Here is a 26,101-nt window from a genome sequence, read left to right as displayed (position 1 = left end):
TTGTCCGGTGAGTTACAGAACTTATGTTGGAGATGACGAAAACGTTTGGGGTATATATGATGGTGATGATTACACGACATTGTAAATGTATTTAGTGCCACTGAGTTTTACATCTACAAGTGGTAAAAATGGTAACTTTTATGTTATGTGTATTTTAACACAATTTTTAAAATTAGGTTGTGGAAATGTTTGCACAACTCTGAATATACTACCACTATTGAATCGTACAATTTATATGGGTACATTGTATGGCATGTGGGTTATATCTAAATAAAGATGCTTTTAAAATACCCTTTCCAGCTGTGATAGTCTCTATGATACATCTATTTGTTCATTTATTCATTGATTCAACACATTTTTGTTGACTTCTGCCATGCCAACTGTTAAGAACAGGGTGATAGTAAACCAAGCATGATCCTGGCCCTTTCCTTGCTTAAAACACTGTGGGTGTTAAAAAAAGAATCATAATCGTAGCCAAGATTTATCGAGTGTTTCTCACAAACTGAGCATGGACACATGCATTTTATATCCCTTGTCTCCTGGGGTCCTCACGCACATGTACTGAGTTGGCTTCTTGTTGAATAAGGAAATTTGCTCAAGGTCACAGAGCCAGGATTTGAACCTGGTTTGTCTTACCTCAGACTCTGTGCTCTTAACCATTCAGCATCATTTGTGCCAGTTGACTTCCAGCCACTGAGAATTGGGACCTCCCTGGAGACCTGCCTTGAGGCCAGCCTATCAGGCCGGCTGATCTGGTAGTGTTGAAGGGAGAGTTCAAATAAGGTGGAATGACCTCCAGGAGGTAGTTGGTGGGTTTGGAAAATAAGGCCTAAGTCAGTAGAATCTTGCAGAGCCATGTATAGTAATCATTATAAAGTAAGTATAACTGTATTTCAAAATGGGTTTGTGATAGAATTTTAAATACAAAGTTGAATTCATAATTGAATGTATATTAATTATATTAAAAGCTAATATATTTATTATAGATTAATGCAGACCCTCTGTTCTAAGTGATGGACACGTATTATCACCTTATTTAATCGTCCTGACAGATCCATGATGTGTAGGGTGCATTCCTATTCCTAGTTTACAGATTAAGCAGCTGAGGCACAGAGAGGTTAAGTAATTTGCCCAAGGTTACACAGTCAGTGGCAGGGCTGGGATTGCTTGGCTTGGAGCACAGACTCTTAACCACCACAGAACTTGCTTTTGTCAATTGTGTTAAAATATGCAGAATAGGTGGACATGAAGTTAGTATCAAGGTGGTAGGATATTGATTGGTAATTTCCCACCTTTTTCCCCCAGGTAATTTATTTTTTATTTTCTAAGAATATATCAATCCTAATAGGAATGATCTTTTTAGACCAAGAAAATACATGTGACCTTTTTCATCCCCTTACATCCCCATTGTATTCGATTGCATGTGATTTTGAAGTTGCGTGTGTACCTGCACAGACCGAGCCCGCGCCTTGGAGCACGCAGGCAGTGACGGGCATGCCGGCCTGTGTCTCATGTGCAGCTCCTGTTGGCTGCAGCGGCCTCGACTGCGGAGGATGTGTCCTGTTCTCACCATACTCTTAGCAACACTGAAGATCTTTCTTTAATGAAAAAAAGTTTTTTAACTTGTAAGAGAGTCTCTGATGTGCTGTGGTTAAGAGCAGCACATTAACTGGATTCTCATCTTAGTGCCGACACCCTCAGTACCTGGGCGACTGCTCAAGCCTCAGCTTCGTCCTTGGATGATGGGAATAACAGAACTGTTTCACAGGGCTATTGTGGGAATCCAACCGGACAGTGTTTGCACTGATCTAGGGTGGCTGGCACAGTGTAGGGTAAATGAAGAACATTTCGATGTTTATGTAGCATCTGTTGGGTTATTAATTCATGGGGTTAAACACTTTTTCAATATTAACTACTGGTATTTCTTCTTTTCTGAATTGCCTGCTCTCATCCCTTCCTCATTTGTCTATTGGCATCTTGACGTTAGTGTGTTTGAGTCAAAGACTAAGAGCCTTCTGGAAGGCCCTAACTGGAGGGAGGGATGATGCCTTTGCACGTGTTGAGTGCTGCTTCCTCTCTTCCTGCAATTGGCCCTGTTTCCTCCCTGAGAAATTTTCGTCTGCTGTAAAGGGTCAGTCGTTAGAATTGCTGATTTCCGCCTCCCGGGACTGCTACAGCCACAGGCCTAACACGCATGACTTCTTTTCTCCATTCTTTGCAGCTGCATTCTGTCAGAATGGCCGTGGCCGTAACCTGTCTGCTCCGAGGGGCTCTATTTCAGCAGCACCTGTACCTAACAAAGGGGCTTCTCCTCAGCCCTGCATAATCACACAAGCCACAGACAGCTGTTCCTGAGCAAAGGGCAAAAGCCTAAAGCACCACTTAGATGGAAGGCACATTCTTAAGACAGTTCCTCTCCTTTTCCCACTTGCCTAGCACCCATCCTGCCTGACTTGGACAGTCCACCTTTTCCCCATTGGAGCACAGAAAGGGCAGAAATGGAAGGTTTTTAAACTGCAAAAGGAGTCAACCCTCTTAGGCAAGCGAGGGTTGGTGACTGCCAGAAAAGTTCTTGTATATATATGTTTGTTCCAGGGGATGCTCCAGGTGGCTTGGTGGTAACATGCAGTTGGCTGCTGGTGTTAAGACGTGTGTCTGAACGAGTCAGAGGGGTGGGGATATGGTGGTACCCCAGACATGGCAAGAGTCAGAGGCCATGGAGGGGATCCCACCAAAGAGGCACAGACTCCCCTAGAGACAGTTGTTGGGGTTTCCCATGGAGGCCTTCCTTCCATGTGAGGTCACTTCTGCTCAGACGGCACCAGCATTGAAGCTTACATCCTGTATTCGTGTGTCTCCTGTATTCACCTGCACGCCCAGGTCAGGTTGTGTGATTTAGAGGAGAAGGTATTAGACTGGGAGACAGAAAAATCTAGGTTTGAGTTGAGGCTTTGCCTTTTTTAATCTTCGTAACTTATAGAGCGAACTTTGTTTTCTCATCTAGAAAACGTAGGATAATATTCCCTGTTCTGGCTACCTCCTTGCTTGACCATGGAGTTAAATGAATGGACTGGACAAGTTAGAAAGACACAAAAGACAGGAGAATCTCTCCTCCTCTTATTTAGAGACGTGGGCAGTGAGCACAGTGGTCCCTGCAGAACCTGCAGAACTGAAAGTGCCACTTCTCTCCAGAAAGAGGCCTGGGGGCGCTGGGGATTGTGAGTGTGTTTTCCTGAGGGCCTTCTGTCCTGGCGTCTGAGCCAAACTGATCCGTGGCCCTGCTAGGGGGCTGGTGCTTTCTTCCCTCATTCTACCATCGTTTTTAATTGGATGAGAGGCCTGGGCACTGATGGAAAAGCAGAGGTGCTCCCTTGGTGCTGACGGTCACCTGGGTTTAGAGGCATCAGGACTGTGGATAAGTTCAGTTTCACAAACTTTGCGGCGCATCTCGCCTAGTGCTTGCTGGGGAGACAGACACAAAGGCAGGAACCAGGGTGATGCCTGCCGCAGGAGAGGGCAGACAGGGGCAGTGCCAGCAGGAAGGGTGGCCCCTGGACTTGGAGGGGTGCTGAGCAGAGTCTGGAGCACAGGCGGGAACTGGCTGGCCAGTGTTTCTGGCAGCATGTTGGGTCTCGCAGGAAAGGTGCAGCTCTAGAAGTAAGCCTCTCACCTGTTTGTCCTGCACAGAGAAGACTGTATTCTGGGAGAGGAAAAGAGAACTCTTCCCTTCGTCCCATAGTAGACCGGAGGGGAAGAGTGAGCAGCTGAAAAGCCACGGGGCTGATTGAACGGAGGGCTGATTCTCACTCAGCGTCGGGTGGGACGTCCTGTGCTTCCAGGCACTCTCTAGCCAATTTGAGAGGATGGTCAATGGCCATCTTAAATCTATCAGAGAGGTATTCTGCTCTTCAGTATACATATTTTTTCATAGAACCTCAGAGTTTAAGATACATTTCAGATTTTTTTTTATTCTGATGGTTTGGTCTGTGTACCCAGTAAACAGAAAAATACTCAGCGGTTGAGAAGAGCCAACGTCGGTCTTCCACAGCCTTGCCCCTCACTTCACCCCGTGCCCTTCAGTCAGTGTCTCTGCCTCTCTCTTGAGCGAGAGGCTGTAGAACCTTACAAGGGAAAGGAGGACTGTGATGGGGTGTAGTAGGGACAACACAGGGCCCTGCCCCAGGAATCTTCATTTTCAGCCAGACTCGGCCGGGAAGTCCCTGAGACTGCCCGTCTCTCACTTTCTCCTTCCGCTATGCGATGAGGTGCCATCCCCATCTGGCTGCCTGACGCTGGTGTGAGGATAAAGGGGACCAGGGTGGAAAGTGCTTTCCAACTGGGCTGGGCTGGATGCAGGCAGCATTTCGGGGTGACACTCCGCCTCTGGCAGCAATTTCAGTGTGAGTTAGACAGGAATCTGCCCTGGCCTTTGCAAGCACATCTCGACGGGCACGCTGTGAAGGTCAGAGCTGCTTCGACTATCTTAGTAACAGGCTTTTTTTTCTAGGGCAGCCTCCTCTAGCTAGAGCCACAGAAAGGCAAGGGGAGAAGGTCTCTGTACTCCTGACCCTGCATTCGGGAGCCCAGAGGACCTCCTGGCCCCCCTTTGACAGCACCTGCACCCCATCCCCCCATCTCCTTCAGGTGTAAGGGTGGTGCTGGATTTGGACAGCAGTGCCTCTCACCTGCCTCTGCTCCAAAGAGCTGCGACCGCATTGGGCTGGCTGGGACTCTTCACCGAGCCTGCCTGGGACACCGAGACCTTCCTCCTTCTCAGCTGCCTTCTCCCTGGCTCCAGCATCCGCCTCTTTGAGATCCCTGGTCTGCGTTGCAGTTAAAAACCGTACCTGGAGCTGGATCCTTACAGTAGGTACTTTCTGCTTTTTTTTTTTTTTCTGCGGAATTGGGTGCGTTTCAGCGCTCGGGGCAGCGGACTGGTAGAGCGGCAGGAAGCCGGCGCTTCCAGGGGAACTCACCGGTCATTGTTTCTGTCTCCGGCTCTGCCCCACAGACTCCCAGACACTGAACGATCAGGGCAGCAGGCGGTCTGGGGGCTGCTCGCAGAAGCTTCGCGGGGTTGTGGGACCGCAGGAGGCCGGTGAGGGAGGAAGTTTCTAAGGCAGAGCCAGGAAGGAGGTGCAAGACTGGAGGGTTTCAACTCTTAAGGAAGCTGTGTCCTCCTTAGGAGCGATTTTGTTAATGAGCCACAACAGCTATGGGAAGGAAGGAGGAAAGGCATAATTATTTAGGACCTCCCAGATGAGCACCTAGATTTGGGGGAGTCAGGGGAAGAGGCGTGTGCTGCTTTGGTGTCTTTAGATGTGGTCCTCCGAAGTGGCAGCAGCTCTGGGAACTAACTTTCAATGGAAGGATTTGAGCTTTTTTCCTTTTTCGGCAAGATCCAATATCAGCTCAACGAGCCTTGAATTCCCTCCTGACCCCACTCCCCTGTGCCCCTGAGTGAAAAGGAAGTCAGTATTTGCTTTTCCATCAAGGTCACAGATCACCTGACCAAACCCTCCAACAGCTGGGGAGCCAACGCTACTGAGCTGAACTCGCCAGCAGCAGCCCCAACCTCCCTCGACCCACGCTGGAACCTCGCTTTCCATGAGGGGGCCATTCCTCCTGCTCCAGGCTATGGCGGGGGGCGGGGGTTGGGGGGACAGGTATGCCAAGGGAAGGTAATGTGGTCCCAGCTTTTCTCGTGACAGTTTCCTCTTCTTTGTGAAGCTCCACATTCAGCTGCTGCAATGCAGGCAAAAGTGACAGACACTCGCCGAAAAATGTGGAAAGGGAGTTAATGAGATTGCATTCATATGTCGTTTATTGAGCGTGAGTTATCTCTTTGTTTCCTGGGTTGGTAGGAAGTGAGCCGGCTGGAGAACTCAGTTGGCAGAATCCTTTTCAGGAGTACTTCACCTCCCCGGGTGTCTGGCTGCAGCACGGTCAGATGCCTGCTGCTTCTTAGCACAGGGGACATGGACCCTTGGAGGCAAGGGGCCCTGGGACGGGGAAGCTCTCATCATTTTGGCAGGACCTGCACGAGGTATGGGTAATCTTTTCTTTTTTCGGAGAGAGTGCTTTGTCTTTGCAAGTGATTGTGCGCGGGTTGACAGTCTCACTGTCTGGTGCACTACCTTGCTAAATATTTGACTTTGTAAGGTTGACTTCTCCAAGAATTCTCGTGGCAATAAGTCTGTGCTTTGAGCCAAGCTTTCTTTTCAGGGAAATCCAAGGTGCTATTTATTTTGGCATGTAGCCTGTTTTGGAAAGAAATACAGCATTTTTATTATTGCAGAATAAAGAGAGGTTTGACGAGAACAAAAGTACGGAACTAGGTTTCAGTTTCAGGACGAAGTGAAGGAAGGTTTCTTTGAATTTGGATTTAGGTTAGAAATGAGACTGAAATGGCATCCTCAAAGAAATCAATGCGCTGAGAATGCACGGCAGAGTTGGGCTGACCCTGAGGATACCCGTGCCCCGGGCAGGGACCCTGCTGGAACTGTTTCTAACGTGACCTGGTAGTTGCACGTCAGGACTGCACTGCTGTCTGCCAGTGACTGCCTTTGGTGGCTCTTGCAAGGACAACCTAGTCCCCACCTCTCCACTGCCTGTTGGCTTTGAGAGGCAGTGTGGAGTGATGGAGTCAGACAAACTCTCCTGCCCCTAATTAACTTGGTAGCTTTGCCCGGGCCACATAGCCTCTTTGTGTCTTTGTTTCCTCACATGTAACTCGCAGGCGATACCCTGGCTGAGGGTCAGCCACCTGTGAGACTATGGGAGTTGGGGTGGGCTAGGGACGTGGGTACAGAAATGAGTCCTGCAGAATTCTGACTCTCCCCAGCTTACAGATTAGTAGGGGAGAAGAGCTGGAGGGATAAAGCTATGCATACTCAAAACACCTAGAAGACTGGGCTAATGAGAGAAGTTGGGACCTAGCTGGGCGTCCTTGCTCCTGGGATAGCCCAGAAACAAATGAAAAGTTACATAACAACACCAGATAGTGCAAGGTTCCGAACACTGGGATACAGCTTTATAGAGCAAGTAATAAACTGCTTTATGTCAAAATTTTAAATGTTCCAGAAGATAGCAAAATTCCAATTCAAAGAGGAATTCTGTCCAACAAAGCTGTTTTTCACATTCTGTTGTATTGCAAATGAAGCCGTATGTATCTGTGTGGCAATTATTCCCCAGTTCCACTCACTTAGTCACATCAAACATCCACTCATTCAAAGAAAACCTCCTTAGCTAAATTCTAAACTGCCCACCACAAGGGTCAGTGCCCACAGTGGAGAAGCCTGGGGTGGGTCGAGGCTGGAAGTGGCATGATTTGGGTGTGACATTTCCCTCTTTTCCTTCCTGTATAAAAGCTTGCTGAGCCCTCTTCAGAGAGTTAGATGTCAGCTCATCTTAATTTCCATAGCTTTGGAATGGTAATTTTACTAAAATATAAGTCTAAGAGAACCATTAGTGGTCTCCATAGAGTACTTTCTTTTAAAGATTTTATTATTTAGAGAGAGGGGAAGGGAGGGAGAAAGAGAGGGAGAGAAACATCAATGTGTGAGGGATAACATGGATTGGTTGCCTCTTGCTCACCCTCAACTGGGGACCTGGCCCACAACCCAGGCATGTGCCCTGACTGGGAATCGAACTGGCGACCTCTCAGTTCACAGGCTGGCACTCAATCCACTGAGTCACACCAGCGAGGGCCATAGAGTATTTTGGAGTGAAACTTGACCTAAGGTGTGCTGCATAATTATCTGAAACCCTTTGATCCAATATATGAGGGGCTGAGCCCCAACTCTAGCGAAAGGCAGTGAGTGTGGTAGAACTGTCCGAGGTGATGGTGAGTTTGTGCAGCCACAGGACCGTCTGCATCCAGGTGTCTCCGCTCTTGCTCATGGAGCCTTGTTGCTTGGTGTCCAGCCTTGGAGAAGCAGGTCACACCTTTGGCCAGTAGCCTACAAGAGAGCAGTTACCTTTCTCCATGCCCAGAAAGCGTCTCATGTACACCTGTGGGAGAAGCAGAGAAGCGTGAGAGTCAGGAACACGTCCCCTTACACAGAGAGCTAGGAATCAGTCACAGCACCAGGCTGGCAGATAGGGGTGGGCAAATGTTTGCAAATCACTCCTGTTCCCAGTGCAGGCTTGGAGTCAGCTAGGCTTGAGGGTAAATTCTGCTCTGATACTTGTTTGTCATGTGACTTTGAGGTTTGATCATAAATTTTCCCAAAGTTTTAATCCATTCCCAGGATTTTGTCTTCAAATGGTAAACAACCTGCTTTCTGCCCCCATTACAATAAATCACCCTAGAAATTGTTTTTTTTGTGATTGTAACTCCACACACATCATCATAATGAATTATCTGTGGCATATCAGCCACAGAAGCTGATGTGGCTGCCGAGCCTCTCCTGCCCGCCAGCCTGCAGCACTGAGACCAGTCACAGTGTCCTCTGCCTGGGGACCTTCTCTTTCTTTTATTTCTTAAAAAATTAAAAAATTATAGTTATCACAATAAAAAAATAAAATTAAAATTACAGTTATTTTTTAAATTGAGATATAATTGACAGAATACATTGTATTCGTTTTAGGTGTATAACATATCAATTTGATATATGTATCCATTGCAAAATCATTATGTCAAAAGTTTTGTTAACATTCATTACCACCCATAGTTACAACTTTTTTTTTCTCATGATGAGAACTGTAGAATCTACTGTCTTAGCAACTTTCAAATATACAATACAATCTTCTTAACTATAGTCACCATGCTGTAGATTACATCCCTACGACTTACTTATAACTGAAAATTTGCACCTTTGACCCCTTTACCCATTTCACTTGTCCCCTTCCCGCTGGCAGCCACCGATCTGTTCTCTGTGTCTATGAGCTGGGTTTTTGTCGTTGTTGTTGTTTTGTTTTGTTCTTTTGTTCTTTGATTCCACATATAAATGAGATCATACCATATTTGTCTTCCTCTGTGTAATTTATTTAATTTAGCATAATGTCCTCATGGTCCACCCATGTTGTCACAAGTGGCAAGATTTTCTTCTTTATATGGCTGAACAATATTCCATTTTGTGTGTGTCTCACATTTTCTTTATCCATTCATGTGTTTATGAACACTTAGGCTTTTTCAGGACCTTTCCTTTTTAACAAAGGTGACCCTCCCTCACTCCAGGTTAAACCTCCTTATCCCCAATCTCCAGCTCTATGCTGCTCCCAAACTCAAGTACTCGTTGCTTCAAAGCTAAGTGAGGTGCTCAGTTTGTGCGTTCCTTCTGTGAGGAGTTCTTTGCCTATAGAAACCCTGCCTGTCCTGGGCTCTGTCCCACCTGCGTAGAGAAAGGCCCTTCTGGCAGCTACGTGGAACGTGTTTTGGAGGAGCCAAGGCAGGAGCAAGGTGATAACTTCGGAGGCAATGGCAGTGCTGGCAGAAAGAGGATACACAAAAAACTTCCTGTTGCACAAACTTCAGACTTCCTCTTATTTGATGGGCCTTAAAATTCCCAGTCCTCTTCTCCAGTTTCCTGGCTCGTTCCCCTTTGTTTCATCCTGGTTGCTGGAAGCCACCCCTCATCCTTCTCTCACTCCCAGTTTTCCCCAGTCCTTCCCTTATCCCTGGTGTGCGTTTCTGGTCTGAGCACATTGAAATTCCTAAAACAGCCTAGTTTCCACTGCTGATGTGCCACAGATAATTCATTATGATGATGTGTGTGGAGTTACAATCACAAAAAAAAACAATTGCTGGGGTGATTTATTGTAATGGGGGCAGAAGGCAGGTTGTTTACCATTTGAAGACAAAATCCTGGGAATGGATTAAAACTTTGGGAAAATTTATGATCAAACCTCAAGGCACCCTAATTCAGAGTCAGGACACTGTGATGCTTGGATAGTTGTTGACCTCTTCTGGCCCCTCCTTCTGCCCGTGGTTGGAAATCACCTCTAAGTACCAGCTCCTAGTCAGTACTTGCACTTGTCTCATTTTTATCTTGAATCTGATTGGGATGTCATAGATTGTTCATAGGTATTTTGATTCCAGCTTTTTCACAAAATGGATAATTCTTTTGCCATGATGGGGTGAATAGATTTCAGCTTACACAAGGAACAACATGCTGGTTAACAGAGCCCTGAGTCCGGCCCCAGCTCCTTCACTAATACGCCCAGAGGCCTTGCATCAAGCAATTAACTTCCAAGCCTCAGTTTCCTCATCTGCCAAGTGAGTAGTTTGGACAAAATGCTTCTTTTGTTGTCAACCATTGCTAATGTCTCAGGAAGACACACCCAGGACCGGCCCCTAGGAGTGCATCCAGACTTTTATTCTCCCTCCTTGCAGGGCTCTGAGCTCAAGGGAACCTCTGGGAGACAGGCAGTTATGGTCACACCTTTTTTGGTGTTAAGTTCCCTCCATACCTACTCTACCTCTAATGAGACTCTCCACTTTTCTATTCTTCTTTCAGAACCGTCCAATGCATTGCACAGACTGAGCAGATGAAGAGCGCCTAAGAGCCTGGTGGCCAGCATTCCCTAAGATGGAGAAGACAGACGGTAGGCAGGCTGCCTTGTATTCCTTGGTCTAATGTGAGCATTTGAGGTGGAGAGGCATTGTTACTGTAAGTCCTGGAAACAGCCCAGGAGAGGCCTACAGGAGACATTCCCCAAGCAGCAGGCTGGGAGACCCAGACCGTGTGTTTCAGGCATGAGTAAGAGAAGGTGGTAGGGAATGGGAATGAAGCCTTATGTTTATATCCGACTCGTGTAATTTTCAGAGTGGTTTCTCATCTCTTCCAAGCACTGAGGTGGGAGCAGGATGCTCTCACTCACTGCTCTCATTTTAGAGATGAGGAACTTGAAGTCTAAGAGAGAGAGAGGCACAGTATAGTAAAATTCATACCTGTGTGATTCTCCAGGTCATTTCATTTCCCTGAGCCTCATTCTCCACATGTGTCAGTTAGCTTTGCTGTGTCATCAAATCACTCAAAAATGTATTGACTTAAAAATATTTATTATATCTTAAAAAGATTCTGTAGGTTTGGCTGGGCCATTATTCTGGTCTGGGCCAGCTTGGCTGAGCTTGGCTGGGCTCACGTGGCTGTGGTCTTCTGGGCGACTTGGGCAATGGTTTAGAATGGCCACACTCACATGCCCGGTGGTTGATATGACTCCACATCACCCGGTGCATTGGTGATGACTTGGCTAAGTGTCTATCTTTGTCCAGCAAGCTCCCCGGGGGCGTGGGGGCAGGGGTTGTTCACATGGTGGCAGAACAGGTTCAAGCACATCAAGAACAGATCCCAGTGTGCAGGTGATTTTCAAGTCTCTGCATATGTCACATTTCCTGTTGGCCTACTGGCCCAAACAAATCACAAGGCTAAGCCCAGGGTTAGTGCAGAACGGGCGTACCCAAGGACAGTGTATACTTGTAGTTGCTTTTGTAAACAGTCTATCGTATCTCGACCACAAGCAGGTATTAGTACCTCTACTTCACAGGGTTGGTAAAGAAGTAAATGAGATAATGCATGTAAGGTTGTTGAATAACACTATTTAGCACAACAAATGTTTCGGGTGGGGGGTAAATGCAGACAACTGTACTTGAACAACAATAAAACAATTTAAAAAATGTTTCAATGAATGTTCCCTTCCTCCCCTCCCCATAAAACTAGCCAAGGGTCATAGACTAGATTCTGATGATGTGATTTCTAATGAAATGTTTTTTCCAAATCATGAAATGTCAGGAAACAGGGGAGCCTATAATTCCCCTTGAATCACATGCCCCTTCCCTGGCGCAGGACTGAGGGACCAGACAGCAGCTCCAGCCCTGCTGCTTCCTTCCTTCCACATGCAGTCACCATATTTTTCAAGAGTCTACCTTCCTCCCCAGAGAGCTGCCTTTTCAGCGCATCCCTGGAAGGGGTCCCACAGAACACCAGCTAATTCCCTGAATGCCCTGGGGGCCTGTCATTTTTACCTGCCTCATTTGTCCCTGCTCAGCACCCTCGAACTGGCGCTCTCCAAGTGATGAACCACAGCTAGCTCAAGAAAGGCATCCCTCCCTTCAGGCGCACACATCTCAGGAAAGAAAGGCAGAGGAGGGAGACCTTCCCTCGCTGCCTCAGCCTTTTGAAGAGGCTCCTGTCATTCCCCATCTTTCCAGCTCTATTTTTGGCCACTCTCTCTCCAGTTTCTGTTTTTCCCATTTTCTTCAGAAACAGAGATAGGCTTTTGCCTTTTTTTTTTTTTTTCGCTTTCAGTGCCTCTGATTGGTTTGCTCACACACCAAACTTCTCTTTGTCCCTCAAGATAATGACTGTGGCACTTCGCTTCTTTCCTTGTCCCCTTCTAATGCCCTTTCTCGAGTCTGTGTGTGACTCAGGCTCGGGACTGTGTTGGCAGGTCTTTTCCGGGGGTCTGGTCACCTGGTGTGCTTTCAGATCGAGACTCTGTAGGCATTCTAGGGAGCTCTGAGCTTCATATATGTTACCCTTGTTCTTCTCCCCTGACTCCTTTTCCCAGTTTCTTCAGAATTATTTTCTTGGACTCTCATTTCCTCATGAGGCTGTAGTCCTAACACAGAGTTAAGTACTCCAAGAAGAGAGCACATTTTTAGTCAGCCCTCCCCTGCCCACCCTTGCCTGTGGCCCCTTTGTGGAGTGCCTGCGCCATGGTCTCTACCGAGTTAGTCCTAACAGTCACGACAACTCTGTGAGTATCGCCATGGTACAAATAGGGAAATTGAGGCATGGGGAAATTAAATAATTTATCTTGAATTACAGAGAGAGATGACAGAGCCAGGATTCAAATCCAGCCAGTTTGGCCATGTGTCGGTACATTTGATCTGAAGTTCATTCTGAGCAGGGACGGTCTCCTAATTAATTCTTACCCTGGCCACATGCCCAGAATTCTGAGCTCCTGCATACCTGTCACCGGGTAGAATTAAGAGGAGCAGAGCTGCACGTGGGCATAGGTCTCCCAGCATATCAGCTCAAGCTCCCTCATTCAAGGGCCAGCATTTCTCTTGTACTGGGAGAAAGAGGAGGGACACAGAGTGGCAGGTGGCAGGCACGCAGCACAGTGAATCAGTGGGTGGGAGTATGTCTGTGTGTCTGTGTATGTGTGTCTTAGTCATACCGCAGAGTGCTAGCTTAGGAAAGCACCTATTAAACCATCATGCTGGATAGCTGCTTGGACTCACAGGCTCCTTTGGTTCCCTTCACTCTCCTTTGTGGAAGACTTTGCCTTTCAGTCTCCTGTTTCTTATTTGATGCTATTATTGTGTTTGTGCTCTGGATCCGTTCCCAGAGGCCGCTGGGTAAATTACTGCATTTCTACTGAGTTGAGGCAAAAAGGAGATAAATAAATAATGCAGCCTCTCCTTTAGGACAGTTCTTTGCCTTCTGGGTCATAAATCCACTCTCCACTTAATTTTAGACAAATATCTCCTCTCTGATTTGGCCTGTCCCTGTAATCCGGGAGGCTGCTGAGTGGACCAGTACACCTAAGAATGTTGGAGAGTGCAGCTTGGAAAACTAACAGAGAGCAATTGCTCTCATTTACTGAAACCACCAGTGTGCCTCTTTGGGGAAAATCAAGTCGGTTAACAAAAGGTGTTGGTAAATGTGAACTTATTTGGAGTTCTTTAGGTGCTGGAGTAGTGTTCACTCCTCATCTGCCTGGAGTCCAGATGTCTGCCAGAGAAGCTCTAGAACCCAGCGAGGACCATCCCGGGTACCAGCGCCAGTGCTTAATTCTGTTCCCTGCTGTGGCTGTGATGTGGTCACCCACAGCCCCTGCAGCTTTACTAGCATTGAGGCTGGTAGGCTCGATTGGGTTGGTGTTCATCCATTCAGCCTTCATATGTCTATCGGCTTTGTTCAGTTCTTTGGAGATAACACTACTTCCCTAAGCACAGAGGGCCACCTGCCAAGCACTCACCACTTTATTTCCATGTGACACCTGCCAGAAGGAGAAAGCAGACAGGCCAGAGCTCAGCCCCAATATGTTATCGCCCTTAGGGGAAAAGCAACCCCAAATGTGCCCCAGGTAGCACCAGCATTTGCACCTTTTCTTTAACCTGCCCCTTTCCCTCCCTTGCCTTTAGCTTCTCTCGCCTTCATGGGGTCAGCCATCTCCCGGCTGGTTTTAAGACCTCTGCTTCATTCTTCATCTCATCCTCTGTAACACTGTTCTTTGTGAAATCACATTTGACCAAGTCACTCCCTTGTGCAAAACCCTTCAGTAACTCCCATTACCTAGCAAGTAAAGTCAAAGCTGGTTGGCACCTGCTGATCTTTCCAATTTTGTCTTTTTCTACTCCTCACCCCTCTCTACCACACTTCAAGTCATAGCCGTATCAACCCTGAATCACTGTGGAATTTCACACCTCCGTGCCTTTGTACATTCTCTGACATATGCGTAGCATCTGCCCTGGCTATCTTTTGCTGCATAACAAACCACCTCCAAACTTAGTGGCTTAAAACAATCATGTATTATTAACACAGGCTCAGCTGAATGGTTCTCACTTGGGTTCCCTCCTGTCATTGAAGTCAGATGATGGCTGAGGCCAGAGTCACCTGATGGCTCTTTTATTCATGCCTGGCACTGGGGCCAGGATGGCTGGACCAGCAGAGGCTAGCCAGGTATCTCTCTCCCTCTCTCTACATGATCTCTCTATGGGGCTACATGGGCTTCGCCACAGCATGGCCATTTCAGGGAAGTTGGACTCCTTACATGGCTTCCGGCTTTTCACGGAGAGTGCATTCTAAGAGACCTAGGCAGGACTTACAGGGTTCTTACGACCTAGTCTTAGAATTCTGTCAGCATCATTGCTGCCTTCCGCCCTCCCCCCACCCACCCACTCCCCCCTACCCCGGCCGGTCGAAGCAGTCACAGACCAGCCCAGATTCAAATGGGTGGAGAAAAAGACCTCACCTCTCAAAGTCAGATCCCCTGGCCTGTCTAGAAAGGGTAGAAACTGATGGTGACCATGTTGGAGATACAGAGCTACAGTGTCTTCCACCCTCTTATCCTGGTAAACTGCTAGCTATTTGCTCATTTAACTCCAGTCATATGGGATCTGGCACAAATAACGCCCCTGTTTTTATTACAAAATCATAAGCATGTAATTCTGTAACACAACGATATCACACTCAAGCACACCATGTGACATTTTAGGTGAAATGTTCAAGTCGCTGTCCATCTCGTGGAGACATTCACGTACCTACCTACCTACCTCAATGGTGTTCCTTCTGCTGGACCCTGTGTGTCACTTTTGTGAAGTCACCTTTTTTCTACCAAAGCAGAATTAACCTCTAAGTTTAAGAAAATGACTCCAGATAACCGGGGAAAATAGATCAGGAGGGGAGACTGTTCCTGAAGCATGTATCTGTGACCGCCCTTGTCACACAGCACTGTACCTGTTGGTGTTTCTAGCTACTCGGCCATATGTTTTTTGAGGGCAGAGCTATACCTGCTCTATCTCTATGTCCTTACGGTCTAGCTCAGCAGCCAACACACAGGTGCTCAATGTACAGTGGTTGAGGTAAGGAAATGAACTATGCCTATTTTGTGATTTTTGCCCCCAGGGCCTATTACTCTTAGAACTAAGCAGTCAGTCAGTCACAAAGAATTTGCAGAGTTCTCTGTGTACCCAGCAAATCAGCCTCCCTTGTGGGACTTTACTCCCTATATCTGAGGCTTCCACGAAGATAACTGTGATACTGAGCATGTATTGAATGCTTATCGTGGGCTAGGCATCGTTCTAAGCACTTCATGTATATTAATTAATGAGTCATCACAATGAGCTCATTTACCTATTATTCCCAGCTTATAGATGATGAGACACAGGGAGGCTAAGTAATTTCCCCAAGGTCACAGAGCTGAAATATAGACCAGGCTGTAGAGTACATGTTCCTGGCCTCTGTGCTCTCTGTGAATGTTTTCTCCCAAGTTCAGCATTTCAGAGAATGTTTCGAAGAATGTCACAGAGAGGAGGGGTGTCACATGAGGAACATCAAAGGGACAAAGACTATTTCACTGAAAGAAGAAACTACTTGGAGACAAGTCCCTATGGATTCAATACTTGAAAAACTGACTTGTTCGCTGTGACTGCTGTTGGATGTCACTGCTTTGGTGTTATGGAAAAATTCCTGATGTCCCTGATAATTTGGGTCACCCAGAAAAGTCATGAGTCCCCCATTTCTAAGAGGATGTGTGCCGATGTACCTCTCCCCCCCCCCCTTTTTAAATAGATTTTATTTATTGATTTTTAGAGAGAGGGGGAGGGAGGGAGAAAGAGGAAGAAAAACACCAATGCGAGAGAAAAACATTGATTGGTTAGGCCCTTACTGGGACCGTACCCATAACCTAGGCATGTGCTCTGACCTGAATTGAACCAGTGACCTTTTGCTTTGCGGGATGATGCCCAACCAACTGAGCCACACCAGTCAGGGTGTGAATGTCCCTTTTGACATTAATTGTCCGTTTTCCCTCACCATTTTATTTCTAGGCTGTGAAAAATGTGGTATTTCCTTCCTTGGCATGAGTTTTTGAAAGTGAAATTCATGTTGGTTAAGTATTAAGATGTTTTTAGGTGACAGAGGATGGGCTGTGCACGATTATGAGTTTCTTTTCTCTCTGATCTTCATGTACCTCGAGGCTTGGCCACCTAAGGAAGCTTAAAAACTGTAGAAGGCATAACTCCTTGATGTCCCTGGCTTTACCAAGATTTACCAGTACCTGTTTGAATAATGCAAGGTTCTTTTTCAATGTTGAAACAATTATATATCTCATCCTTTGAATTTTTCCATAGTCATAATTGCCGATTAGTACCCTGATTTGGCAAACTCCTGGCCACTTCAGTTCAGTAACTACATGGCTCAAACCCAGTAAAACAGTGTAAAGACTTTTATTTTGCTGGTCTGTAGGCAGATTCCACAGTAGTAACTGAGATAACCTCCTGCAAATTGAAACTATTTCTCTGCAGACTTTGGCTAAATACACATTGATTTAATAACATGGTTCTTAGCACAGCCAAAAGACTGTGAGCCTCTCAGCATAATTTAGAGGCTGGAACATTTAAGTCAAAATCACAGATATTGGGCCTCACCACCTATAATTCTTATTAACATTGTGCTTTTCTTCTTCTTCTTCTTCTTCTTCTTTTTTTTTTAACATGTCTTATGTCTTCCAGCCAAAGACCAGTCCCATCAGGGGGACGAGGAGAAAGACCCTCCAAAGAGCCACCCCTACTCCGTGGAGACCCCATATGGTTTTCATTTAGACCTGGATTTCCTCAAGTATGTGGATGACATTGAGAAGGGAAACACCATCAAAAGGATTCCTATCCACAGAAGGGCCAAGCAGGCCAAGTTCAGCACTTTGCCCCGAAATTTCAGCCTTCCCGACAGTGGGGCTCGCTTGCATGCTGCTCTTCCCCACCCAAACTGGTCCCCACTGGTGTCCAGGAAGGTGTCGCTGGGGACAGAGGAGCGAGCCCAGGCACTGCCACTCGGTGATCACCCCCAAGCCTCAGTGCGTGGGAGCGAGGGGAGCTACCACAGGAGGGCCGTGCTGGCTGAGACCGCCAGACAGCTGGAGGCTGCGGCTCCCGGCGAGGCTGAGCTTGCCTCCGGGAGCGGGCGGCCCCAGCTTTTGAGAGCATGCAGCATGCCAGCCACACTGCTGCAAAACAGGGCCTCAGAGGACTCCAGCCCCATCTCAGGTCCTCCCACGCCACCCACCCTCATTCCCCTTCCGGGAGAAGGCAGTGTCTGTGGGGGCACCTTTGGCCCTGCGGAAGGATTTGCAGGTGTTCCCAACTCCACCGCCCGAGCAGCTACTCAAATGAAAGTCAAAGAGCTTGGAGAACTGGTGCCTGGAGACCTGGTGCCAGGGATTTCAGAGCTGGTTCAGGAAATAACTGAGCACCCAGAGGGTGAAGAAGAGGCTCCACATCCGCTCCCTCTCCCAAGTCCTCCCTTCTCATCCCAGAATGCACTTGTAGTTTTAGAGGAAGCAAAAGACGAACATAAAACCAGAGAAGCAGAGGGGGTGTTCACCCCTGGCTCCCCAACGCCAAGCCCCCCACCTCTGCCATCACCCATCCCTGAGAATGAGCTCCCTCTGGAAGAAATTGAGCTCAACATCAGTGAGATCCCCCCTCCACCGCCGGTGGAGGTGGACGTGAGAAGCATTGGCACCCGGGTCACAGAGGAAAGCCTGGGCCTTGCCACCCTGGATCCTGGTAGCGTCTCCAGCCTGAAGCAGCAGCTCTTGGACCTTGAGGGAGCATTGTCTGGAAAAATTGAGGAACTGGCCCAGGTTAGAGCTGCCCTCCGGGAGCAGGAGGAGGAAATCAAGGCTAAGGGGCAGAGGATCCAAGAGCTAGAGTGCACTGTAGCTCAACTGGCAGGAAAGCTTAGACACAGGAACACCAAAGACGCTCAGGGCCAAACTGATGCCACCGTCAATACCGATCCTCTCCTCGGACTCTCAACCAAGCAGTCATGTGACAAGAGCATTGGTGTCAACCTGCTGAGCAGCATGGGATCTGAAAGTTGGAGGGCCAGAGGAGAGGAGAATGACCTCCTCTGGGGGCAGGACAGTCACAATCAGGGGGATCAGAGCCCAGCAGAATTCATGCCACCATCCCAGCTGTCACTGCCGGAGGGCCCCGATATGGTCCTCACCTCTCCTTTATGTAGCTGCCTCTCCACTGAGCTCAGGATCGAAGAAGGAGGCTCTGAGCAGGAGGGAGACCCTCAGGTGGGAGCCGAGGGTCTGGTCAGGGGAGCAGGAGGCTCATCACAGAGCAGTGACATAAAGGCTCCCCCAGCAGGGCAGGAGGAGGCCAGTTCGGAGCTTCCAGGGAAGGAGGGCACACAAAGGCCACCAAGCTCTCCCACAGATGCCACCATTGGGCAATACGTTAAGAAGATCCAGGAGCTCCTGCAGGAACAGTGGAGCTGCCTGGAACATGGGTACCCAGAGCTGGCCAGCGCCATCAAGCAGCCCGCCTCCAAACTCAGCAGCATCCAGCGCCAGCTCCTGAGCTCCCTCAACCTGCTGCTGTCTGCCTACTCGGCCCAGGCTCCACCCCAGAAGGAGTCCCCGGCCCCCTCCTCCTCCCCACCGCCAATGGGTAAATACTGGTGCCTGAGACAGGGAACCATTTCTTCTTTATGGGACGAGTCAAAGGGGAAAAGGGGTTTTAATTGCATGCATATGTTTTTTACAGATTTAAGTACCTCCAGGAACTCAGTGTAATAAAAACTAATCTATGTAACAATGGAGGCTCTGTGCCCCTTCTCATGTCCTTGCTCTAAGGTTAGGATTGAGCGCAGGGCCACCATGTATGACTGTCCAGATATAGCACAGAGATGCCAGCCAGGGAGGGTACATTGGAGCTTAAATCCAGTCCACTCCTTACCTCTTCAATTGCCACGCCTGCAGCACCGTGTCCACCCAGAGGGGTGCCTATTTCCCATTTGCATTTCACAAAGGCAAGGTCTAGGGCGAACAGTGGCCCTGGCTGTGTGTGCTCTAAACCTCAGCCTCCCTCCACTGCTTCCTGAGCTCTTGCATTCCTGAGATCCTCTCTGATTCTTGCACATCAGGTTTTCTCTAGCCTAGGTTTGAAGGAACATTATGTTGAAATCTGAAATATTTCACTGAACATTGTGTGTGTGTGCGGGGGGGATTGAGTGATACTCACATGTGGAAGTCGACCCTTTGGCTGAACGGCACTTCCTCTTGTAACAGACCATACACTGTTGAGTAAAGTGGAACCATATTTTGCTTTGCTCAGTGAGCAGTGTGTGAGCCTGCTTCCTGCTGCAGATCACAAATTGCCTGCTTTCTCATTATTTTGTGCTAGTTCTAATCCTGCCCATTAGGAAATGCATCCTGTACTTTTGAGCACAGCCAAAGGCTTGTGCTCTTGCTCATGTGTCTCCTGTGCCTACCCCACATCACAAAGGGTCACCTGGCCAAGGTGGGACCAGAGGTGGGACCAGGAGTCCCGTGAACTAAGTTCTATGCTTAGAACTAACTACTCCTTCTCTGCCATTCACTGAGCGAGGCTGAGCCTCAGATCTCCCAGCTGTAAGGGACGACAGTGGCACCCACAGCACATGGCTCTTCTCTGCTCCCACTGTCATCCACACGGAGAGGGGCTTTGTGACCAGGGACAGATTGGCTGGCACTGACCAGAAGGCTATGCCTCCTCACAGACCCTCAAAATATTTAAGATTTTTTATTTACTTTATTTTAGAGAGAGAGAGAAGGGAAGGAAAGGAGAAAGAGAAGTAGAGTAACTTCAACGTGTGAGAGATACATCTATCAGTTGCTCTTACATTCGCCCAACTGGGGACCTGGCCTGCAACCCAGGCAAGTGGCCTGACTGGGAATCGAACCAGCAAACTTTTTGTTTGCTGGCTAGTGCTCAGTCCACTGAGCCACACCAGCCATGGTAACCTCAAAATATTTGATTGACATTATCTAGTTCCCTGTCCCTGTATACCTCTTCACACACCCTCAATCTGTATCCCCTTCAAGCAAGGGTCTTGATTTTGCTGCATTCTGGGGCATCTCCAAGATCATTCTAACCTGTGATGTTGTGTCTGCCTAGAAATCTCCCCGTCGACCAGCCTTAAATCCATAATGAAAAAGAAAGACTATGGCTTCCGTGCAGGAGGTAATGGGACCAAAAAGAACCTTCAGTTTGTTGGGGTTAACGGTGGGTAAGCATCACTCGTGAAGCCCAGACTGCCCCCCACACTACCTATTCCTGTGTTGTCCTTAGCACTCTCTTGTCCTAAAGGAAAGCATCTGGTTTTCATTCTTCTTCAAGGGAATTAATCTCAATAGCCCTGTAAAACTCCATCTCAGGTTTGCATGTGTTTGGCTCCTTTCCAGCTATGGTGGTCTGTTAGATCCTGGGCTTTTAATATGTCTTAGTTTTGGTAACCCCCAGGCCAGGATCCTAGAGGCTTCTGGGAGTTTGGGAGGCACACAGTCCCTTTAAGGAAGACATGTAATCTGAACCACAGCACTAAAACTAGGACAAACTCTTAATTCGTTGAACTTCAAATTTCACCCATTTGCAGTTTTTTCTTCCTTTTACTGTTACTGCAAACCAAACCAGTATTTTTTAGGATAAAGAAATAAAACCAATGTCTACTGACTCAGAACAGGAACCAAACCTTATGTATTCTAGAAAACACATCATTGGATTTAGAATATTTTCTAAATCAGTCATTCAACAAACATGTATGAAGTGCCAACAATTTCTTACGTGGTGGGGATAAAAATGTCCAGTAAACCATGGTCCCTGCCTTTATCTCCCAGTTTGGACCTGGGCAGAGATAATGCAGGAAGTACAAAAGTGCTGTTATAATGAGATGAATTCTAATAGAAAGGAAGCGTAGGATGCTGTGGAAACCCAGAGGAGGGACACCCGGTCCAGCCAATGGGGGGCCCAGGAGTCTGTTCGAAAAGGTCGGAACCCCTGCTAATTTGGGTCAGACCAGAAGGAAGACATCAGATTCAAATAACAGTGACATCACTGTTGCACATTCTGTGAGGGAAACGTCAGAAATGATGAAATGGGGTCACAGAAGAGTTGCTGTTCCCACTCCTGCTAACTGTCAGATGCTGCGGCCTGAGGAGAATCCTTTACGTGTTTGTAGGATAATCAGCTTTCACCAAGAAAAGGAAGATCAACTTAATCTTAAAGTGTAAAACAGATCCCCTACTGCTGGCTCCTGCCTTTCTTCTTTCAAGTGTGCTGAGTCAGGCCCATCTGGTGGGGGGCGGGGGAGTGGGGCAATTGGGGATTTGGGGGGGCCTTTGTATCTGCTGTCAACCCACCACTACCAGCACCACCACCCCTGGCTTAAAGTGCTCCTTTCTCGGATATTCTTCAGGATTTGTCACTCTAGTGCAGTGGTTTTCAACCTTGGCTGCACCTTGGAAGTCCTAGGGGAACCTTAAAAAATAGCAATGCCTGGGTCCCCTCCCTGAAGACGCCAGTTTAATTAGTGTAGTACAGGTATTGGGAATTTTAAGCACCCTCAAGTGATTCTAATGTGCAGCCAAGGTTACAAACTCCTGCTCTAATTAAAGCAGCCCCTCCCAGCACTCTGTCCCATGGCCCTTTATTGTTTTAGTCAATGTTCAGGATTTACTATCTGAATATATTGTTTACGTGTTTATTTTCTGCCTCTCCCTGTTAGAATAGAAGCTGATTTAGGACAGGGACCTTGGTATAGGATTGTGCCTGGCACACAGTCAGTGCTCAGTAAATTTCTGTTGAATGAATGAATGAACTTCCAGGTGAAGTTTTTATGGAAACAATTTTAAGATGAGAACTGCTTGGTGAATATGTTATATCCCCTACTCTCTCAGTCTCAAAAGCAGAAGGTTGTTCTAAGCACAAGAGAGGAAGAATATCTTGGGTTCAAACAAGACAGAATGTGATCATACCAAGAAACAGGCCAGGTTTGCAAATGCAGTGAACATAGGGGCTGTCATTGAGAGAAAGGCCATGAGGGGGTTCAGTGGAAGATGTGGCCACTGGGTCCCCTGGTCTCTGTGGCAGTGTCCAGTGACCCTACAGCCCAAAATCTTTGTCCATTGGTGGTCTCCTATTGACCATCAGCAGTGGAATCACTACATCTTCTAGGCCTTTCCCCCATGGTCTCTGGTCTGCCACCTCAGTAGAGGTACATATAATTGAACATAAGCTGTAGCAGGAGAGGGAGGACCACGAGTGAGGTGGCGGCCCATGCCCTCCCTTTCGCTATTCCAAGCAATAGTTGAAACAGGCTGCAGATGAGAAAGGCAAATGCTGGGTTCAAGTACCCCAACTCGGAGTAGACAGAGATGGTTCCTTCTTTGTTGCGTGTAAGCTGGGCTAGAACAGGGGCTAAAGGGAAGTCTCACAATCACCCAAAGACATGAAGATTTGTCAGGCAATTCAGAAAACTGCAGGTGGGGGATGGGAACCAAGTTACCTAGATGTGGGCTCTTTTCTGGAGGCATTAGGATTCCAGAAGCAAATGTTTTCATAACAACCGTGGACTGCCTGTGGGGATCATCTGAACTCATTGGTCAATTAGGCATGTGCTGTTTGTGTGTTTGCCAAAGACCGCAGTTCCTTATCTTCCCCCCAAATGGCCTCTGGTGTTAGAGTCAGAGCTCTTACCTGCACTTTTCTCTGACATCAAGGTTCCTGGGAGTTCCCTTGTCCCGGCCTGAAGGAACAGAGTGGAGAATGTGGTTAGCAAGCTGGGAAGTGTTATCTAAAGCCCACCTAGGTCTCATGCGTGTTGACATGGGCATTGGGCAGAAAGCACAGAACAAGTCACATCTGTCTCCTTTTCCAGCTACGAGACCACCTCAAGTGAGGAGACCAGTGGCGAGGACAGCTCCCCAGAAGACTTGTCTGACAGTGAGGCTGAGAAGAAATGTGATGGCCCAGAACATAGGCGGGACAGGGATGCCCACCCCAGCTGCAAGGTGGGACAAGCCATCTCTGAGAGCACCTGTAGCACAGGCCAGGAACGGGGACCTGGGGAAGAACCCCTTCTTCCCAAGGCTGAGCGGTGAGTCAGATGAGTGTAGAAGGGGCACCTGAACCTCTGAGAAAAGATAAGAGCACTTATTCATTCTGTGGCTCAGTCATTTATTCATTCGTTTATTCCTTCACCAGTACTTATTGAGCTTCTAATCTATGCCATGTACTATGCACTGCGTGAACTAAACAGGCATAGCTCCCGCTTCATGGGATATTCTGTCATAGACTGAGCTCTACCTATAGAGCTAACATTGACCTAGCACTGAAAATGTGAAGGACTTTACAGGTGTTGTCTTATGTAATTTTAAAAACAATCCTGCAAGGTAGAAATGATTGTAATCCCTACTTTATAGGTGTGGAAATAGAGGCTCAGAGCAGGTAAATGACAGAGCTAGCAGAGTGGGGGTTGCAACCAGGTCTTTCCTGATTTTATCCACACCTTTTCTGCCTCTCCCATTGGCTGTGCTGATGTAAGTATTTTAAAATGATGGGAGGTCAGGTGGCAAGATGACAAGAGTACTTCACAGTTGGACACACCTGGATTCAAATCCTCCGTCTGCACAGCAATATTTTAGACAAGGCACTTAAGTTGTGGTCACTTCAGTTTCTTAATCTGTAAAATGACAGCAACCTGATAGATTTGATCTCGGGGCTAGATGAGAAAAGCTATGTAAAATGCCAAAGTAGTAGGTTCTCGGCGAATGGTAGAAAAAGCATAGTAAATACCATTGTCATCATCATCATTCTTCCCAGCCTGTCGAAGCAGTGATGAGCAGTCAATGCTGGCAGCTTGTCAAGCAGGTCCGCAGGGCTGCGCCAGCATGGTAGCACTATAAGGACATGATGAGTGAGTGGAGCTCCCCAGTGATCGATGCCACTAAGTCCCAATTTGGGCCTCTCGATGCTGACTCTGCCCTTGTACTAACATAGGAAGAGTGTTTATCACTGCAAACACCCAGCTTAATTGGTTTCATTTTATTGACTCCATTAGCACCTACAGTGTCTTTCACGGAAGAATAACCTGAAGAAATTTGCTGGTATAGATTATTGGGTTCTTTGAAGTTTTCAAGGCAGTCAAGCAGCAAATGTTTGGTCCAGCCCTGGCTGGTGTGACTCAGTGGACACAGTGCCAACCTACAGACTGAAGGTTGCTGTCCCAGTCAGGGCACATGCCTGGGTTGCAGGCCAGGTCCCCAGTTGGGGGCATGTGGGAGGCATCTGATTGATGTTTCTCTCATATATCAATGTTTCTTTCTCTTTCTCTCTTCCCCCGCCCCCAAAATAATAAATAAAATAATTTTTTTAAAGAAAGAAAATGTCTGGTCCAAAGTCAAAAAGACAACCCTCCATTGCCAAGCGTGACAGGAATCACAGCTGGGGCCCCAGAATGCTTTGGGACTGCTCCCACCCCCTGAAAACATCAGGATAAAAGGGCAACATGCCCAACTCTCTCTTCAGAAGAGCTCAGGTGCTGAGGCTCATCATCAAGACGCCGTATTCACCCCACATTTCTGAGAAATGCCCCTTATCCTGGGAAGTTGGCCAGTTTGTGTGTTTGCATTGCTGAGAATGGAAGTGAAGATAGAGAATAGCTTTTTTAAAAAATCAACATGGAGACTGATACATATATTTTTTCTTTAGATACAAACCCTCTGAAGAATTTCTTAATGCATGCCGGGCATTGAGCCAACATCTGCCAGAAACTGGGACCAGCAGCGACCAGCTCTTGGTACTCTGATTTTTCATTGTCATGTAGAGATTGCTGTACTGTTTAAGCTGTTAGTTCCAACTAGGTGACTTTGGTCCCTTGCCTGAGGCAGCAGTGTGAGTGTGCACACAGGAGCCCCTTTCCTCTGGGTGCTCTCTCATTTGCCCAAAGTCTTGCCCATTGTCCAAGATGATGGATTATGCTGAGAAAGTGGAACCGGTGCACATATATATGCACAAGAAAGCAGGCCCGGTGCTCGGAGGCTGTTACCAAGGGTTGTTACCCATTGCATCCTGGATGTCTGTCATGAAATTACTTGTGGCTTAGGCTCAAAATTGATGTGCAATTTGAGCGAACTGTGGGTAGAGTGGAAAAGAGCATGTGAACACCAACCATGGGTTCTATCTCAGGAGCGCTACCAGTGAGATATTGGGCAAGCCAGCTCAACACTCAGAGCCCCCATTAATAAAAATGAGGGTAGTAGGCAGCATGTCTCCATTACCCTCACGCACTGGCATTTGATTTTGTAGTCTTTACTCTTTTGCTTGAAGTGTACTTATGGGCCAAGAGACCAAGAGACCAACTACATCTGTTTGTTCCCTTGTGGGGGGGCTCCGCCCACAGAGCACCCCACCTCCCCCTTCATCACAGATGAGAATAGTCTACCAAGATATGATCTGCTTGGGGAGGAAAGGTGGCCAATCTCTCAAAGGAGAAGGACTAGGAGCCTGTTCCTCAACGGGCTTTTATTGGGTTTAATTTGCATAGGAATACAGGGTGTATACATAAAGCTCATCAGTCACTGTCAGGCAGTAATG

The 26,101-nt window shown here is 47.5% G+C and overlaps 1 protein-coding gene across 5 annotated transcripts in view; it reads left to right on the top strand.

Moving 5' to 3' along the window:
• KANK4 (KN motif and ankyrin repeat domains 4) overlaps positions 1-26,101 on the top strand; it is a 64,923-nt gene that overhangs the window by 23,527 nt on the left and 15,295 nt on the right. The window contains exons 2-7 of one of the 5 annotated variants that reach the window (XM_053920698.2): positions 4,645-4,866; positions 10,461-10,548; positions 17,189-19,138; positions 20,627-20,738; positions 23,385-23,603; positions 25,217-25,304. In XM_053920698.2, the coding sequence (XP_053776673.1) occupies positions 10,533-10,548; positions 17,189-19,138; positions 20,627-20,738; positions 23,385-23,603; positions 25,217-25,304 (2,385 nt within the window). In that variant the 5' untranslated portion in view covers positions 4,645-4,866; positions 10,461-10,532. Of the gene's footprint in view, positions 1-4,644; positions 4,871-5,858; positions 6,047-9,957; positions 10,220-10,460; positions 10,549-17,188; positions 19,139-20,626; positions 20,739-23,384; positions 23,604-25,216; positions 25,305-26,101 lie in introns of those variants that run through there. The other 4 variants (XM_053920699.2, XM_045199546.3, XM_024565469.4 and 1 more) reach the window with 4 other exon arrangements.

The sequence above is a fragment of the Desmodus rotundus genome, chromosome 3 (assembly GCF_022682495.2).
Source record: "Desmodus rotundus isolate HL8 chromosome 3, HLdesRot8A.1, whole genome shotgun sequence".
Lineage (NCBI taxonomy): Eukaryota > Metazoa > Chordata > Mammalia > Chiroptera > Phyllostomidae > Desmodus > Desmodus rotundus.
Note: the sequence above shows the minus strand (reverse complement) of the source record. Positions and strands in the feature narration are given on the sequence as shown.